This window comes from Corylus avellana, chromosome 2 (genome assembly GCF_965113065.1).
Source record: "Corylus avellana chromosome 2, dhCorAvel1.hap1.2, whole genome shotgun sequence".
NCBI lineage: Eukaryota > Viridiplantae > Streptophyta > Magnoliopsida > Fagales > Betulaceae > Corylus > Corylus avellana.
This window is the reverse complement of record NC_142491.1, coordinates 44,410,019-44,428,542: the sequence shown is the minus strand read 5'-3', so window position 1 is coordinate 44,428,542 and position 18,524 is coordinate 44,410,019. Positions and strand designations below refer to the sequence as shown.

At 32.6% G+C, this 18,524-nt stretch overlaps 1 protein-coding gene across 1 annotated transcript; it reads left to right on the top strand.

Annotated features, from left to right (window-relative positions):
* Positions 1-13,139: 13,139 nt before the first annotated feature.
* Positions 13,140-18,524, top strand: LOC132165103 (growth-regulating factor 3). The gene is made up of 4 exons (XM_059575607.2): positions 13,140-13,721; positions 14,715-15,072; positions 17,724-18,127; positions 18,204-18,524. Exons 1-4 carry the CDS (start codon positions 13,508-13,510, stop codon positions 18,209-18,211), a joined length of 984 nt encoding a protein of 327 aa, XP_059431590.2. The 5' UTR covers positions 13,140-13,507; the 3' UTR covers positions 18,212-18,524.

Here is an 18,524-nt window from a genome sequence, read left to right as displayed (position 1 = left end):
CGCTAACCGCAACCGCCTAGACGGTTGGCGGTTATTCAAACTAATAACCAACGGTTTTATAACTAAATAGGCTTTTTAAGAGTTTTTGACCATCATTTAGCCTATTTTTTCGGCTTATTTTAAAGGTTTTTGACCAAAGTGTTCCCAAAAAGATGAAAAGAACATGCTCTTTTTTTGGTCAGACAATATTTTTGAATAAGACTTGTTTCAAAACATTACATACCACATTATATTTTACATACACGACCAAAACGACACTGTTTTGGATGTTATATTATAATTATTATTAATATCAAATATAAAATATATATTTATATTATTATAAATAAGGGTAGACGGTTAGCGTTTATTAACCGTTTTTTCCTACCCTTAAAACCTTTAACTGCAACCACCCTAGGCAATTAGCAATTAGCAGTTAACAGTTAGTGGTTATAAGGGGTTAGCGGTTGGCAGGGCGGTTATAACACCCCCTACCGAAAGGATGAGGGTGTGTGCTTCAATGCGCTAATTAAGTATACTCTTTCTAAAGTATACGATAGATACTACATGATTTTAAATAAATTTGAACTTTTGGGGTATATTGGCAAAATTTGGTTTGTAGAGCATTAAAACTTCAATTTACCACCCATCATCTTTATCACTTTTGCAATCATACCCTTAAAGTTTAAAAAACATCAACTTAGAATTACAATATTTCAAAGTTTGCAATGCCAATCCTCTCATCCAAATTCAGTGTTAAATCTTAACCGAGGAAGTGAAATCTCCAAAATACCTTGTCCAAATTCAATGTATTTTTGTAATTTTATAAACATCTTAAAGGTTTTGACGAGATGATTGACATTGCAAAATTCTGAAAGATAATAACCTTAAATTGACGCTTTTAAAAGTTTAAAAGTATTATTGGAAAAGTGATAAAAAGATCACACATGGTAACTGAACTTTTCCCTTAATTATGCACTTTTGTTTCTTACTCTTGGCATTCATAATTATATCAAATAAAGTTTTGTGACAATTGAGAAGATTATGTCTACTCCCTTCAAATGCTTTAAAATATTTTGGAGAAACTTCACTTATCACCTTCGATCTTTCATCATTTTTGCAATCATATCTTTAAACTTTAAACTTTAAAAAGTATCAATTTAGTGTATTCATCTTTTAATTAATTAATTAATTATATATATTTTGTTTTTAATTTCACCCATCCGCTATCCTAAGAAATTGGTATCAAAATACTCCTCATTTTTTTTAGAAAAAAAAAAAGAAAACAATTGAAAATATTTAGGCGTTGGTCAGGATTTAACGGAATTTGCAAAAACACCTGTGCCTGAAACTTAGAAAAAAAAATTATTATTATTTTTTAAAAAAGTATTTTAAAAATTTGACAGAATTTAACGGAATTAAAAAAAATTGAAAGATGGATACATTAAATTAACACTTTTTAAAGTTTAAAAATATAATTGCAAAATTAATAAAATATCATAATAGTGTGTAAAGTTTTCTTTTGTACAAAAATATCATGCAACTACCCATCACGCACACCCGCTTTCTTTCTAAAAGCTAGCGGTCCATTTTGGCTCCAATTCAAGTTTAAAACCTCCAAAATCAAAGCTATATAAATTAATAAGTCCAACGCAGGGGGTTTTCACTCAAACTCTCCCCTCCTGTTTGCTTTGGGTGCATCGCTAATCTCCTTTGCGCCGCTCTGCCACCCTTGTTTGCTACTGGGTCTTTTTTCGCGCCCACCGGGACAAGCTCCATCGCCGCCTTCAGCATCGGTTCTAGCAAGCTCGCAATCGGCTCCCTTCCGGCTGCCTTTACCTGCTTTTGGTGTTTTCCTCATGTGTTTTTTCCTGTTCTGTTTGGCTTTGGGTTGTATCTCCATTTTGTTTTCCTTTTGTTTGGTTTTTCGGTTTTTGTTGTATCTCAGTTTTGACCCCTTTTCCCTGCATGTTTTTTCGGTTTCTTGCTTCTATTTGTAATAAGGCTCTTGCCCCTCTCGATCTGCCTGCTGGGATGCGAATTAACCTTTTGGGTCATGAATGTGAACTTTGGTCCAAACCTTTGGGTTGTGGATGTAAACTTTGGTTCAGACTTTTAGGTTGTGGATGTGAACTTTATCTTATTTGGATTGAGGAGGAAGAGTTTTTGGCTTGGGATTCTCCGCCCTCAATGTCGAAAAATAATTGCTACCTATGCACCTTTGATGCTTGATTTGTTGTTTAGCCATAGGTTAGCAGGTCTGTTTGCAAGTCTGGATTGTATTACATCAATTTTAATGCTTGTATCTTTGTAGCTTATGCTACGGACACTTCAGGGTTGCCATGTGTTGAATGAGCTTTGCTCTTGATTATCTATTATGAGACTAATATGTTTCCCCTTTCATTAAAAAAAAAAAGTCCAACGCACCTTTTATACCATATTTCCAATTGTTCCTCCACTCACCAAAAAAATCATTACTTCAGCATTCAGTTTTCAAGTATTCTAATAAAAAAAAAAAACTAAGTAACACCCATTCGGCCGGCCATTTTCTCTTTCATCACATCATTGTAAGCATTCTATTCAATGTCTCTGCTTCAAAAGTTGTGCAAATTAAGTTCATAAATTACTTGATATGTGTGTTGTTGATCTTTAAAAATCTGATATAAATAAACGATTAAGATGTTGTCGTGAGTAGTTTTTATTTATTTATTTTTTATTTTTTTAATTAAAAGGTGAGAAGGAGCGATCAGTATAATTTTCTCTCTTGGACGTTATTATTGGGGTTCTCATCCGCTGTGAAATGTCCGGTTTGAGCCATAGCTACTGTCTTGGAAGGCGAGTCCGTCACCACAACCCCACCAAAGTGTAAGCCAATAAAGTTCCTTCATAGTAGCATCTGATTCACACATTTACTATCGCAAGCTAGTTGTTGTGAGTAGTTGAATACACGGATTAATGTTTTCTCTATGTTCTGACTTATTTCACAACCTAATTGTCAGAGCTTTCAATTTAATTTTCAAAAATCATATGTCAACCATTATGACAAGGGTTTTGATTTTATGAAAAAGTACACGTACCCCTTCAAACATCATCTAATTGACAAGAAAAATGCTTCAATTTAATAAAACTCCACATTTTGCCTATGAAAGTTCACATAGTAAAATGTTACATCAGTTTTTTTTTTTTAAAAAAAAAAAACAAAATAAAAAGAATATGATTTGACATCTTGTCACATGAATTTTTATGGACAAAATATGAAGTTTTTATTAGATTATAGCATATCTCAATTGACAATGTTCTCACCAAAACTTTTTTAATTGAGACAATGTTCCCTTCAAAGTCGGTAAAAATATAAAAATGACCATAGTTTTTTTTTTTTTTTTTTTTTTTTTCTCAATATGACAAAATACTCCAATAAATTAAAAAAGACAATAATTTAATTTTTTTATTTAAGAAAAAACGATTTTTTTTAAAAAAAAAAATCCGCACCATGGTTTTTATTAAGAAAAAAAAAAAATTAAAGGTATTTTCGTCATTTGGGAGACATTGATAATTTTTTGTAGTTTGGAGAGACATTAATAGCTTGAGGAATATGTGAACTTCCCCTTTTTTATGATTCATATGACGAATCATAAATCATTGCATTTAATATGATTTGGGCATTTAAGAGCACCATATGGTCCATATTTAAGGAAAATATATATATATATATATATATATATTTTAGCCCCTTTAAACTATTTTTTTTTTTTCATTTACATCTTTAAATTTTAAAAAGTGACATTGGGGCTTCCATACTACCACCAAATGTCAAATTATACACTTTAATATTTTTCTCCCCAAAATACTCTTAAATTTATTAAAGAATAATCATTTGGAAAAAAATATATTAAAAAATTAAACCAAAAAAATCTGAAAACACCAAAAAGGGGTAGCATTTTTCATGTTAGCCCCCTTAATTTTTTTTTTTTCAAATGATAATTTTTATATATTTTGCACTTTTATTTTTTTTAATAATTTAAATGGCATTTTGAAGAGAAAAATGTAAAAATGTCTAATTTAACACACAATGATGGTATGTGGGGCTTGACTTTTTAAAATTTGGAAAGTAATTGCAAAATAGGTGATAGTTTTGGGAGTTAAAAGTATACTTCCTCTATATTTAAATATATTTTGTGGATATTTTTAAATATGAAAAGTGTAGAGATGTAAAACCATCATTCATGTTGCCCTAAGATGTGTCAAGATAAGTAAAAAGAATGAGAAAATGTTTTAAAATATGAGGACATGTGTATGAATGAGATACTTTTGGCCCAAAATAACACAAAGAAGGCACAACATGGTACCGATGCTAAAATGGTAGCGCAACGCATGTGGCCACAGGCGTTGCCATAATCGTAACGACAACACAACCCTAATACATGGGGTGTAATAATGTTCATAGGCCCTATGACGAGTATGATTACTATAAGTAATATTTAATACTCTATTGAAAATAAAGTCTGTCAATATGGTTCGACGGAAATATCAAATTTAAAGAAAATGAATATAACTCAACCATTTTGTGGTTAAAAATTTTCTTACAAGACCTTTTTCACTCACCCTTTTTTTATGTTTTGTTTATAAGTTATGGGCAACATTATATATATATATATATATATATATATATATATATATATATATATATATATTTTGACATGTTCACACAAGAGATGGAGGTGATTCAAATTAGTGACATCCACTTTATAAGGCGTGATTCACAATCGATTTAGCTACCCCTTTGAGACATAATAAATTATGAGACTGGGATGAAAGCTTAGAAAAGCATTAGAGTTCATCTCATAGAACTCTTCTTTTTTCTTTTTCTTTTTTTTCCTTTTTTTTTTTAATAAAATAAATGCACCAGCACATTCACTACCTGACAATTGAAATCAAGTTGTTTACCAAATTTGTGGCTTGAGTCCTTAATAGACATTTAAGTATTCACAGCCCGACAATTGCTTTTAAGGAAGATGATTTGTTTAATCAGTTACGACTCATAATTATACAAAACAGAATTACTTGGAGAGAGAAAGAAAAAAAAAAAAAAAGAGAAAAAAAGACCAATTACATTGATGTGAAGCAATATTTACTTGAACTGCTAGGTAGAAATAGTTAACATTATTATTACTCTAAATCGTTCGAAATGAATAAGTTCACCAATAAAATCGAGGCTTTAACCCTTGAGGCTGGAAATTTAAAGCCTATTGGCTATATAGGATAGCTGGTTTTCATCACCTTCCTTCCTCCCCGAACCATGTGTCTTTTCCTGTTCTTTTCGCTCTGTTTTTCCCCTTCCGCTCAACCAACCAAGAGAGATATACAAATTTATTTGTAACGCTCAAAAAATTAATTAATTAATTTGGAGTGTTTTTCATAGTGCTCAAATGCTATTTATAGCAACAAATATTATAATAAAATATAGTAGAAAAAAATTTAGTACACTTAATACGTAAAGTACAGCAGAAAAACAAAATATTATATTGATAATAGTTATCTATATTATTGTACCTTTAGAGAAAAATAGTACACTTAATAAGAAGACCATGCATAATCCCACAAAAAAAAAAAAAAAATGTTGATGAAGTGTACAATATAATAATAACCGTTCTCACATAGTTTACTCGTATCTTTAACCCTTGTACAATAAAGATTGTGTGTCATAGTAAGGACTACAATACCGGTGTCCCGGTGAAATACAAATGCTAGCTACTTCTAGTAGTTCAACCATGGGTGGGAGGTACACCACTAGTGATGCCATAGATGGCCACGCCATTTACTCTAGATCAAAGGCAACCTAAAATTTATTAATTTGGGCCATAGAATTAAGTCCATGTACACTAGTGTGTAAGTACCCTTGATTCTACACATTTATTCCATGGTGGAAGGACACACAACAATTTATTATTATTATTATTATTATTGAAAAATATGGAACTTCTATTGATGAAATTTCATGAGTATAAAGCTTTTACATCATAGAGCATACAGCTCTGAAAAATCATAGCCAAAAGCTTTGAAAGTTACAAAGTCATAAAAATGACTTTAAGCTTCCGCTAACCCATGTACAATTACATTTACAGAACAGATTTGCTTCGAGCAGACTAGATTTAGGACTAGGTAGCCTAAATAAAAAGCAAAAATAAAAAACAGCTAGAAACTAAAAATTCGGCCGTGAGAGTTAAACCCCCACACCGATCTACTACATCCTCAACCCGAAAGCCAGGACAAACAAACAAAAAATAAAACCCCCACAAGCAGCAACGAAGAAGTACAACATCGTAGACAGTCCTTCAAAATACATGCCTTGGCCGAAGAAAACGATCAGATCTAAGGTTGAAAATACAACCCGCTAGAAACGGAGACCGGTAGAGCCTACAGAGAAAACACGAGCACTGCTACCGTAAAAGGGGAGGAGGGAAGATCTAAATTTAGATCTTCCCTCCTCTTAAAGTTTTGCTTAGTATTGTCTAGAATAAAAAAGATGAATTCTATAGAAAATGAAAAGCCTCTCTCTCTATGTTAACGAAATGGGAAACAATTTATTGACAAACAATTGAGAAACATAAGTTAGTTCATGATAATCAATGTAATAGTAAATAATTGTTTGATAAGTACCCCGAAGTAATTGTTTTTGCTTCTACATGTTTTGATGCTAACTACCAAAGTTTAAAAACTTTCAATTAAGGGTATTGAACCTTCAATTTCTTTCAATTGCCCCATTCTGTTAGAATTAAAATTTTGTCAAAATTTCAAAAATACCTATGTTTTTTTTTTTTTATTATCAAAATAAAATAAAAAGATTCCGACATTAATTTTTTTTATAAAAAAAATATTTGTAACATTTTTGCAATATATATATATATATATATTAATGTGTATTTTGAAAATTTTGACAAGATTTAATGGAAAACCATAACGAAATGGGATATATATTTCTTTTTTCTTTTTTGAAAAATATGGAACTTCCATTGATGAAATTTCACGAGCATAATTCGACCATTCTGGTTTTTTTTTTACAAAATGCCCAAATCCCAAGTTAAAAAAAATTAAAGGGTGGCCGGCCACCCCAGTTGGGCCTGGGGGTCGCTTCGGCCACTCCTTAATTTTTTTTTTATTTTTTTATTTTTAAACTTGGGATGGGGGCATTTTGGAAAAAAAAAATTAGAATGGTCTAATTGCAATAATTTTGAAGTTTGGGGGGAGGGGGAGGGGGGGGGTTAAGTGTCACTTTTTCAACATTTGAGGTCAAAGTGCAAATGGGTGAATAGTTTAAGAGAGGTAAAATATATTTTTCTCAAACTTTTTGTTTGTTAGCTCATTTGGGACATTGCTGTATGTGAGTTGTAAAGAATGAGCTAAATAAGTTTTCTCCTTATAAATCTCCTTATTTAGCAAAATTTTGTCCCATGAAAACCACTATTTACAATAGATTCTAAATGGCTTGCAGAAATTGTCAACTTCATTAAAATGGTTGGGTGTTGCATAACATTACAGGAGAGTAAAATTGTACATGTAGGTGAATTAATTTTTTGTGTTTTTGTGTGTGTGTGGTTTTTTTTTTTTTTTTTTTTGGGCTCACTCGGGGTATTGCCGTATGTGAATTAATTGGTTTACTTTTCCTTTAATACCCAGGCATTTCCTTTCATAAAAAGAGCAGAGTAGAGTAATGATGAAAATTACATTTGTACTTCACATTTATTAACGATCAGGGGCAAAATCAGGATTTAAGATAAGGGGCATTATGGATAAAAACATAAATTGATGAAAGCCTATTGGCTATATAGGATTAGCTGGTTTTCATCACTTTCCTTCCTCCCCGAACCATGTGTTTTTTCCTGTTCTTTTCGCACTGTTTTTCCCCTTCCGCTCAACCAACCAAGACCTATACAAATTTATTTGTAACGCTCAAAAAAATTAATTAATTAATTCGGAGTGTTTCTCATAGTGCTCAAATGCTATTTATAACAACAAATATTATAATAAAATATAAAAAAGATAAAACAAAAAGAATATAATTTGACATCTTGTCACATTGACTTTTATGGACAAAATATGAAATTTTTATTAGATTATAGCATATCTCAATTGACAATGTTCTCACCAAAACTTTTTTAGTTGAGACAATGTTCCCTTCAAAGCCGGTAAAAATATAAAAATGACCATAGGTTTGTTTTTTTTTTTTTCAATATGACAAAATACTCCAATAAATTAGAAAATACAATAATTTAATTTTTTTATTTAAGAAAAAACGATTTTTTTTTTAAAAAAAAAAATCTGCACCATGGTTTTTTTTAAGAAAAAAAAAATTAAAGGTATTTTCATCATTTGGGAGACATTGATAATTTTTTGTAGTTTGGAGAGACATTAATAGCTTGAGGGATATGCGAACTTCCCCTTTTTTATGATTCATATGAGGAGTCATAAATCATTGCATTTAATATGATTTGGGCATTTAAGAGCACCATATTTAAGGAAAAAATATATATATTTTAGCCCCCTTAAACTATTATTTTTTTTGCATTTATATCTTTAAATTTTAAAAAGTGACATTGGGGCTTCCATACTACTACCAAATGTCAAATTATACACTTTTGTATTTTTCTCCCCAAAATACTCTTAAATTTATTAAAGAATAATCATTTGGAAAAAAATATATTAAAAAATTAAACCAAAAAAATCTGAAAACACCAAAAAGGGGTAGCATTTTTCATTTTAGCCCCCTTAATTTTTTTTTCCAAATGATAATTTTTATATATTTTGCACTTTTATTTTTTTAATAATTTAAATGGCATTTTGAAGAGAAAAATGTAAAAATATATAATTTAACACACAATGATGGTATGTGGGGGCTTGATGTCACTTTTTTAAATTTGGAAAGTAATTGTAAAATAGGTGATAGTTTTGGGAGTTAAAGTCCTCTATATTTAAATATATTTTGTGGATATTTTTAAATATGAAAAGTGTAGAGATGTAAAAACATCATTCATGTTGCCCTAAGATGTTTCAAGATAAGTAAAAAGAATGAGAAAAGGTTTTAAAATATGAGGACATGTGTATGAATGAGATACTTTTGGCCCAAAATAATACAAAGAAGGCACAACATGGTACCGATGCTAAAATGGAAGCGCAACGCACGTGGCCACAGGCGTTGCCATAATCGTAAGGACAACACAACCCTAATACATGGGGTGTAATAATGTTCATAGGCCCTATGACGAGTACGATTACTATAAGTAATATTTAATACTCTATTGAAAATAAACATGGTACCGATGCTACAATGGAAGCGCAACGCATGTGGCCACAGGCGTTGCCATAATCGTAAGGACAACACAACCCTAATACATGGGGTGTAATAATGTTCATAGGCCCTATGACGAGTACGATTACTATAAGTCATATTTAATACTCTATTGAAAATAAAGTCTGTAAATATGGTTTGATGGAAATATCAAATTTAAAGAAAATGAATATAATTCAACCATTTTGTGGTTAAAAATTTTCGTACAAGACCTTTTTCACTCACCCTTTTTTTATGTTTTGTTTATAAGTTATGAACAACATTATATATATATTTTTTTTGACATGTTCACACAAGAGATATGGGTGATTCAAATTAGTGACCTCCACTTCATAAGGCGTAATTCACAATCGATTGAGCTACCCCAGACATAATAAAATTATGAGATTAGGATGAAAGCTTAGAAAAGCATTAGAGTTCATCTCATAGAAGTCTTCTTTTTTTTTTTCTTTTTTTTTTTTCCTTTTTTTTTTTAATAAAATAAATGCACTAGCACATTCACTACCTGACAATTGAAATCAAGTTGTTTACCAAATTTGTGGCTTGAGTCCTTAATAGACATTTAAGTATTCACTGCCCGACAATTGCTTTTAAGGACGATGATTTGTTTAATCAGTTACGACTCATAAAAATACAAAACAGAATTACTTGGAGAGAGAAAGAAAAAAAGAAAAAGAAAAAAAGACCAATTACATTGATGTGAAGCAATATTTACTTGAATTGCTAGGTAGAAATAGTTAACATTATTATTACTCTAAATCGTTCGAAATGAATAAGTTCACCAATAAAATCGAGGCTTTAACCCTTGAGGCTGGAAATTGAAAGCCTATTGGCTATATAGGATAGCTGGTTTTCATCACCTTCCTTCCTCCCCGAACCATGTGTCTTTTCCTGTTCTTTTCGCTCTGTTTTTCCCCTTCCGCTCAACCAACCAAGAGAGATATACAAATTTATTTGTAACGCTCAAAAAAATTAATTAATTAATTTGGAGTGTTTTTCATAGTGCTCAAATGCTATTTATAACAACAAATATTATAATAAAATATAGTAGAAAAAAATAATACACTTAATAAGTAAAGTACAGCAGAAAAGCAAAATATTATATTGATAATCGTTATCTCTATTATTGTACCTTTAGAGAAAAATAGTACGCATAATAAGTAGACCATGCATAATCCCAGGGACAACATATTGCAATTGAAGACAAAAAAAAAATGTTGATGAAGTGTACAATATAATATTAATATATTATTCATTGTCAATAACCGTTCTCATATGATCTACTCGTATATAACATATTGCAATTGAAGACAAAAAAAAAAATGTTGATGAAATGTACTATATAGTATTAATATATTATTCATTGTCAATAACGGTTCTCATATGATCTACTCATATATTTAACCCTCTTACAATAAAGATTGTGTGTCATAGTAATACAAATGCTAGTAACTTTTACTGGTTCAACCACGGGTGAGGTACACCACTAGTGATTCCAGAGATGGCCACGCCATTCACTCTTGATCAAAAAAGGCAACCTAAAATCTATTAATTTGGGCCATAGAATTAAGTCCACGTACTAGTGTGCACGTACCCCTTATTCTACACCTTTATTCCACGTTGGAAGAATACACAACAATTTATTATTATTATTATTATTATTATTTTTTTTGAAAAATATAAAACTTTTATTGATGAAATTTTATGAACATAAAGCTCTTACATTATAGAGTATACAACTCTAAAAAATCATAGCCAAAAGCTATAAAGGTTATAAAGTCATAAAAATGACTTCAAGCTTCCACTAACCCATGTACAATTACATTTAATGAAAAGATTTGCTTCAAGCAGACTAGATCTAGGACTAGGTAGCACAAATAAAAAACAACTAGAAACTAAAATCCGGCCGTGAGAGTTAAGCTTCCACACCGATCTACTCCATCTTCAACCCGAAGGTCAGGACAAAAAAAAAAAAAAAAAAAAACAAAGAACAAAACCCCCACAAGCAGTAGCGGAGAAGCACAACATCGTAGACAGCCATTCGGAAGACATGTATTGGCCAAAGAAAACAATCAGATCTAAGGTTGAAGAGACTAGATCTAGATCTAAAGCAACATGTAAAAAATGGAGATCGGTGGAGCCTATAAAGAAGACAAGCACTGTTACCATAAAAGGGGAGGAGGAAAGATCTAGATTTAGATCTTTCATACTCTTAAAGTTTTTATTGGTGTTGTCTAGAATAAAATAGAAAAATTCTATAGAGAATGAAGAGCCTCTCTCTCTATTAACCAAATGGAAAACAATTTATTAATAAACAATTGAGAAACATAAGTTAGTTCTCGATAATCAATAAATATCAATGTAATAGTAAATAATTGTTTGTAAGGCCCTCATGAAGTAATTGTTTTTGCTTCTACACGTTTTGATACTAACTCTCGAAGTTTAAAAACTCTCAATTTCAATTATTTTATTCCGTTAAAATTAGAATCCTGTCAAAATTTCAAAAATACTTATGTTTTTTTTATTATCAAAATAAAATAAAAAATTGTAAATATTCCGACATTAATGTTTTTTATATAAAAAAAATATTTGTAACATTTTTGCAATATATATATATGATTCAAAGACCAATGAACACTAGCACATCAATTTAATGAAATGAAAGCGTACTATCTAACACATTACCCCTAACGAAAACTTTACCAACTTCCAAGCCCATTCAAATCAAAAACTCAATTTTTATCACACACTCTCATTTGTATTAGAGAAAAATATAAAAAAGCCCTCCAAACTAACAATTGTTTGCGATATAGCCCCACAATATTCAAAAGGTACTAAAGTAGCCCATCAAACTATCAAAATATATAAAAAATGCCACTTATTTTTTTATATTCCTATTATAACCTAATTATTTTAACAAATAAAATAATAAAATAATTGTAAAAAAAAAAAAATTGAAATACAAAAAAACCAATGGGCGAATAAATTTGGAATAAATAAATAATTAGTCACTGTAGCTAGTCTAAATTATAAATTACTTTATGTCGTATGAAAGTAAAATCAAAGGTTCTTAAGATATTCTAAAAAAAACAATTTAGTCACTGGAGTCAAATTCGGTTAAAAAAATTGTTTTTATTCGCCTATTGGTTTTTTTTTTTTTGTATTTAAAAAAAAGTTAGTTTTTTTTTTGTTACAATTATTTTATTATTTTATTTGTTAAAAGAATATGGGTATTATAGGAATATAAAAAAATAAGTGACATTTTTGATACATTTTAGTAGTTTGATAGATTATTTTAGTATATTTTGAACATAGTAGAGCTTTATCACAAACAATAATTAGTTTGGGAGACTTTTTTTATATTTTTTCTTTTTTATTAGGCTGACGTGGTGGGCCTCATTAACCCTTATATCAATATTTATTAAAAAATAAAAATTAAAGAGTTGACTAACCATGCCACATGAAGTCAATAAAATAAAAGTAAAATGTATTTAGGAGCGGTAAAAATTAGGCCTTGGTTTTACGTTTCACTGCCCAAAGTTTGACTGTCCGAAAAACACGGTCATAACCTTGACAAGAAACAGAAATTGAATATTGGCTCTTCAGCCAAACACGAGTTGAGGTTTTCGGCAGCTGGAGGTCATTTAGTGTTTGTGATGGGGCTATTTTTTTTTTTTTTTTAATTTAAAAAAAAGAGATATTAAAGAGAAATTTTAATTTAAAATATTAATATTAAATTTAAATGATCAAATTCCTTTTAGTAATAGTCCTGCTATATATTGCCGCATAGCGGGACTCGCCAAACACATAACATAGACTCCAGAGTCCAGGACAGACAGCCTTATAAATGAAGCTGAGTTGCTTATACAAAGCTTAAAGCCCCATTACTTAAGCACAAAGACTTCAATGCCTAACCCAATAAAATGAGACCAAAACCTTGTCCCTTGGGGTTCCTCAACACAGACACTGCCCCCCTTTCCCAACACACACTCACACAAACTTTCAGACACTAGCACACAAACTCAACAGAGTGCGACACACTACTGAGAGAGCAAATCCAAATGGTTGAGACAGAGGCTGATCCCTGTCCCATGCTTTTCACTGTCTCAGGGGGCCATTTTTGAGCTTTCTGGGTCTTGAGGGAAAGGTATTATAGGAGCGAGTACTACTGGGTGTGTGGTGGAGATGAACAGTGGTGGAGCTGGCGGTGGGGGTGGGGGTGGTGGGAGTGGGACAGGGATGAGGTCACCTTTTACAGTTTCACAGTGGCAGGAGCTGGAGCACCAGGCTTTGATCTTCAAGTATCTGGTCGCTGGATTGCCTGTGCCACCTGATCTTGTGCTCCCCATTCAGAAAAGCTTTGAGTCCATTTCTCATAGGTTCTTCCACCATCCCACCAGTAAGCCTTCTTTCTCTAGATTTATTGCTTTGTTTCAGTTTCTGGGTTTATGATTTGATTTGAGGAATCTTGGGTTTTTTCTTCTCTTTTTTCAAGTATCAAAATCCGTGCTTTACGTTCTTTTCTTTTCTTTCTTTCTTTTCCTTTTTTTTTTTCCTTTTTTTTTTTTTGGGTGTGTTGAGAAGCATTTCAGATGGATGGATTTTTTCTTGGATAAAAAAAAAAAAAAAAACAGTCGGTGATAGTAATACAGAGTGAAGTGAGTATTTTCTTTTTGTTTCTTTTTTTAGGTTTAACAATCTATTTTATTAATTTTTGAAAAATATCTGAAATAAATGAACAGAAATGTTATGCTTGTCATTAGTTGTCATTCCCTTGATACTGATGGGGCAACAGTACCCGTGAGCCCATGAAATCCGTAGACTTGAATTTCTGTTGGGCTTTTTAGATTATGCCTCGATCAATCAAATCACTTTTTTTCATGGGTGAAAGCTTCATTTTTGTTTTTTTGGAAATTTCTTTGAAATTTGTTTGAAGAACTGTTATTTCATTTCATTTGGTTTTGTACTTGAATGTCATCGGAAAAAAAGATTTCAACCTGAGGTCATTGCTGTTATTTCCAGAGATTCCCAAGTTTGATTGGACGATTTCAATGTTACTTTTTCCTAGTGCTTTTGGTTTTGTGATTGTTGCTATCAACAAATATTCTTCTCGAGGCCGGCAACGACATCCTCCTTTCTTTATCATGTTCTTTTGCTATCGAAAAGTGTTGATATCAGAAGTTTTTTATGGCTAATCCTATCCATTTTCTTGGGAAATATTTTAATCACCTCCTGATATACCTGGATAAAGAAGTCGTATGTCGTTTTTAGCATAATATATTATCCCTTTTGACATTAATTCTGATATATATCACTTTCACTCTGTTGTTACTGTTATAGACACATATATATATATATATATATTTAATGAACTTTGGGTATAATTTTGCAGTGGCCTATTGCTCCTTCTATGGGAAGAAGGTGGACCCGGAGCCGGGACGCTGCAGGAGGACTGATGGAAAGAAGTGGAGGTGCTCCAAAGACGCGTACCCGGACTCAAAGTACTGTGAGCGCCACATGCACCGTGGCCGCAACCGTTCAAGAAAGCCTGTGGAATCACAAACCATGACACAGTCATCATCGTCCACTGTGACATCCCTGACTGTTAGCGGAAGCAGCAGCGGAAATGGGAGCTTCCAGAGCCTTCCGTTGAGTGCCTTTGGTAATCCCCAAGGTGCCGGTTCTGGAACCAACCAATCCCAGTATCATCTGGACTCCATTCCATATGGAATCCCAAACAAAGATTACAGGTATCACATTCTCTGCAATTTGCTTTGCTCCATTTGGTTTCTTAGAAAATGTAGGAAAAGAAAAGAAATTTGAAGTATAGAATTCATTAATTACATAGGAAAGAAAGCTCCACAACTGAGCTGATATCACCTTGAGATTTTGGTACTCCAAAAGCACCACAAAGAAAAGGACATACCGTTATGTAGTTTTACAGTTTTTTCTTTTCTCTTAAGTTTTTTAAGTTGTAGTGTGACTAATTGTAATTGTATTTCCGTTTTGTTGTTAAATAGCTTTGAATTGTTGGAATCATTTTTGGCATTTTGACCAACTACTTTGTGATACAATTGGCGGAATTGCTTATCTGTTAGATCTAGTGTTATTTGGGCACGTATTGTTGAAATTGTGTGGTGGGAGTAAAACTGGGGACTACTCACTACTGCCATCTGGGTAATGGAGATGTCACAGAAACTTTTCAATTTGCTGTCAGATCCAGGGTTTATGGGCCCTGATGTCCCTAAGGATATATTTCTCCAAGAGTCTAATGTTTTTACGGAGGGGATGGTGTTTGACAGTATTCTTTTGGTCTGGTTCTTTGCTTTCTGTTTTCTCTGTAAATTTTGTCATTGAGGTCTGACAACCATTAGAAATGGTCCTCAGCAAGACTAAGAGGTTTCTGCTGTCTTCAGTTGCTGCCTTAAGGAAATGATGGGAATGGTACGCCTACTGGGTTTGCAGAATTCTATTGTTCAAGTATTGCCTAATATATTTGGAAGGAAGGAATGTGTTAGTCTCTTCCAGAATTTTGGTGGTCTCAAAGATGGTTGTAGGGTTCTGTGTACTTGGGGCGGCTTACGCTATTAAATAATATGTGTCAATTACTATATCTTCCAAGCTTTTGTTTTATTCCTTCATGTGAATATCTCTATCTGCTAGTACTTAAAACATATTGCTGTTTAGGCAAGCTTTAACTATTAAGATCACTAATGGATCTAGTTTTTGTTGGGCCCATTCATGAAATAGTGTGGTAGGAGTAATATGGAATTTTCCTGCCATCTGGGTAATGTATATGTTGCATAAACTTTTTGATTTTCTGAAAGGATCTGGCTTCTGGGCCCTGATGTCCACAATGATAGTCTGTTGAAATCTGCTGTTTTTGCAGTGTGTGTGTTTTAGCTATCATCTTTTTGCTCTGCTTCCTTGCTTCCTGTTTTTCTCTGTTACATTCATTGCAGAAATCTGACAAGCATTCTGAATTGTCCCGAGCATGCCAATTAGTGGCATCTTATTAACTCTCTGGAGTCTGTCAAAAAAGAAATATGGGAAGGGTGGGCTCATAGTTTTTGCAGAAATTTTATGTTAGAAGGATAAATAGCTTCCAATTTGAAAAGGGGGAGGGACAAATTCATCCTTTTGGTCTTAAAGTTTGCCATGCAAGTTTAGAGACTTCCACAACAAATACTTTCCTTAGTGTCTTAATGATCAACTTCATAAACGCTCACAGCTTATCATATCTCTGATCTAATCTGTGTTCCTTTTTACCTTGTTAAAGCCTTTTTGTTTCTTCCCCATAGTTGCTATTGTATAAAATGATTTTATCTGGTTAATTGCTTTTTTCTTTGCATTTATCCTTCTCCTTTTTTTTTTTTTGGTTATTTTTCCTCTCATTTGGTAGGGGCAAAATGTTTTATTCGTTGTTTTATTTTTGCAGTAGAAAATTGTTTGAAAGATGAACCTTAGATTGTAAGATGTCCTTGATTTACATTCTTCAACATGAAACTTCTCCCTTCACTCTTACGTTGAAGAATAGTAAGACTTTAAATGGTCTCAAGTTTGAAACACTTATATATCCATATATCCAATACAAGTTTTTAAAGTTGGACGTATATCCATGTGTTTTGCCTCCCATGGCAACTACTCCGTCGGGTTGCAAGATTTAATCTTTTGGATTTTTCTTTGCGCTTCTGTAGTTTGCATGACCTTTCGCTGCTACCTTTATTTTCATAGAATAAGTATAGCTCCTACTTTCTGGTGTTCTTTCTGATAATTTCAGTGCTGTACTTCCTTTACGTCTCTGCATCAATGCCTTTTTATCTGTTATATGATACTTTTCTGCAAATTGTTAGCTTGGTAATTAGTTCGAACTAATCATAGACACAGACGCAATAATGCAGATAGAGCTGTTGAGTTCTCATGGCCTGTTTGGCACCTAATGTAAGGATGCATTTAATAGATTCAAAATTTGAATAAAAGAAAGTAGTACAATATTTTTGAAGTAGAGAACTTTTTGACTTCATCTTATGCACCTCTTCTATGATATGAATTCCGTTTGAACACAATTTGTTAGTTGTTTTATAGGGGAAACTTTTGTTGCTAAAGGTAAACAGGAGCTCCTCATACTTGGAGTTGTCGAATTTCCAATGTTGTCCCAAAGGAAAACTCATTTAACTGTTTGTATGAGATGTCATTGTCAATGCCTTGTACTGCACCTTGCATTTATTACTACCTTAAGCGATGGGCACCTCACATAACAACATGTTCCCTTCTTTTTATAGCTCTCTCAGAATGTACTGTTTTTTATTTGTATTTCTCTTAGTAATATCTAAGAAATTATTTTGCAAGGAAGATTAATTAGATGGATAATCTATTTCTATTTACCAATGGGAACGTACAGGTACCTTCAGGGACTAAAACCTGAGGTTGGCGAGCATAGTTTCTTCTCCGATGCATCCGGAAGCAATAGGAATCTCCAGATGGATTCGCCGCTAGACAACACATGGCCTCTGATGCCGTCCAGAGTCGCCTCATTTCCTGCATCGAAATCGAGCGACAACTCTGTGTTGCAGAATGAATATCCCCAGCACTCGTTTTTCCATGGTGATTTTGCCTCGGGGGAGCCGGTGAAACAGGAGGGTCAGTCCCTTCGACCTTTCTTTGATGAGTGGCCTAAAACTAGGGACTCCTGGTCTGGTCTTGAGGATGAGAGATCCAACCAAACCTCATTCTCCACAACTCAGCTCTCCATATCCATTCCAATGTCTACATCAGACTTTTCTGCAAGTTCTCAATCTCCACATGGTGAGTTTCAATCTTAGAGGAATGTTTCCAGCAAATTTCCATCCATTCTGATCTCTGCCTTGAAACCATTTTGCAGATAATTGAGAGAGGGAGCATGGTTACAGTTTTCTGCAGCCTCATTTAAAGGCCAGACAAGTTTTAGCACGCCGACGAGTCGGGTGCTCAAAGAAGAGACTCCCTTGAAGTCTTTTCATTTTCCTTGGTTATGGTTTTTTCTGCAAGGCTGTTTGTGTAAAACTACATTTGCAAGCTCAAGGTATGAATAACATAAACTGTTCGGTATTTGGGAAAAATCCAGAACATTGTGGTCTTGTTATATGATAGAGCAACAAATTTTGGCCCGTCTTTGATTGCTTCCTTCCCATGTACCAAAATAAAGTTGCTCAATCTTTCATGA

Coding starts and splice junctions, on each gene's coding strand:
- LOC132165103 (XM_059575607.2), top strand. CDS start 13,508: ATGAACAGTGGTGGAGCTGGCGGTGGGGGTGGGGGTGGTGGGAGTGGG. Junction 13,722..14,714: donor GTTCTTCCACCATCCCACCA/GTAAGCCTTCTT, acceptor ATAATTTTGCAG/TGGCCTATTGCTCCTTCTAT. Junction 15,073..17,723: donor ATCCCAAACAAAGATTACAG/GTATCACATTCT, acceptor GGGAACGTACAG/GTACCTTCAGGGACTAAAAC.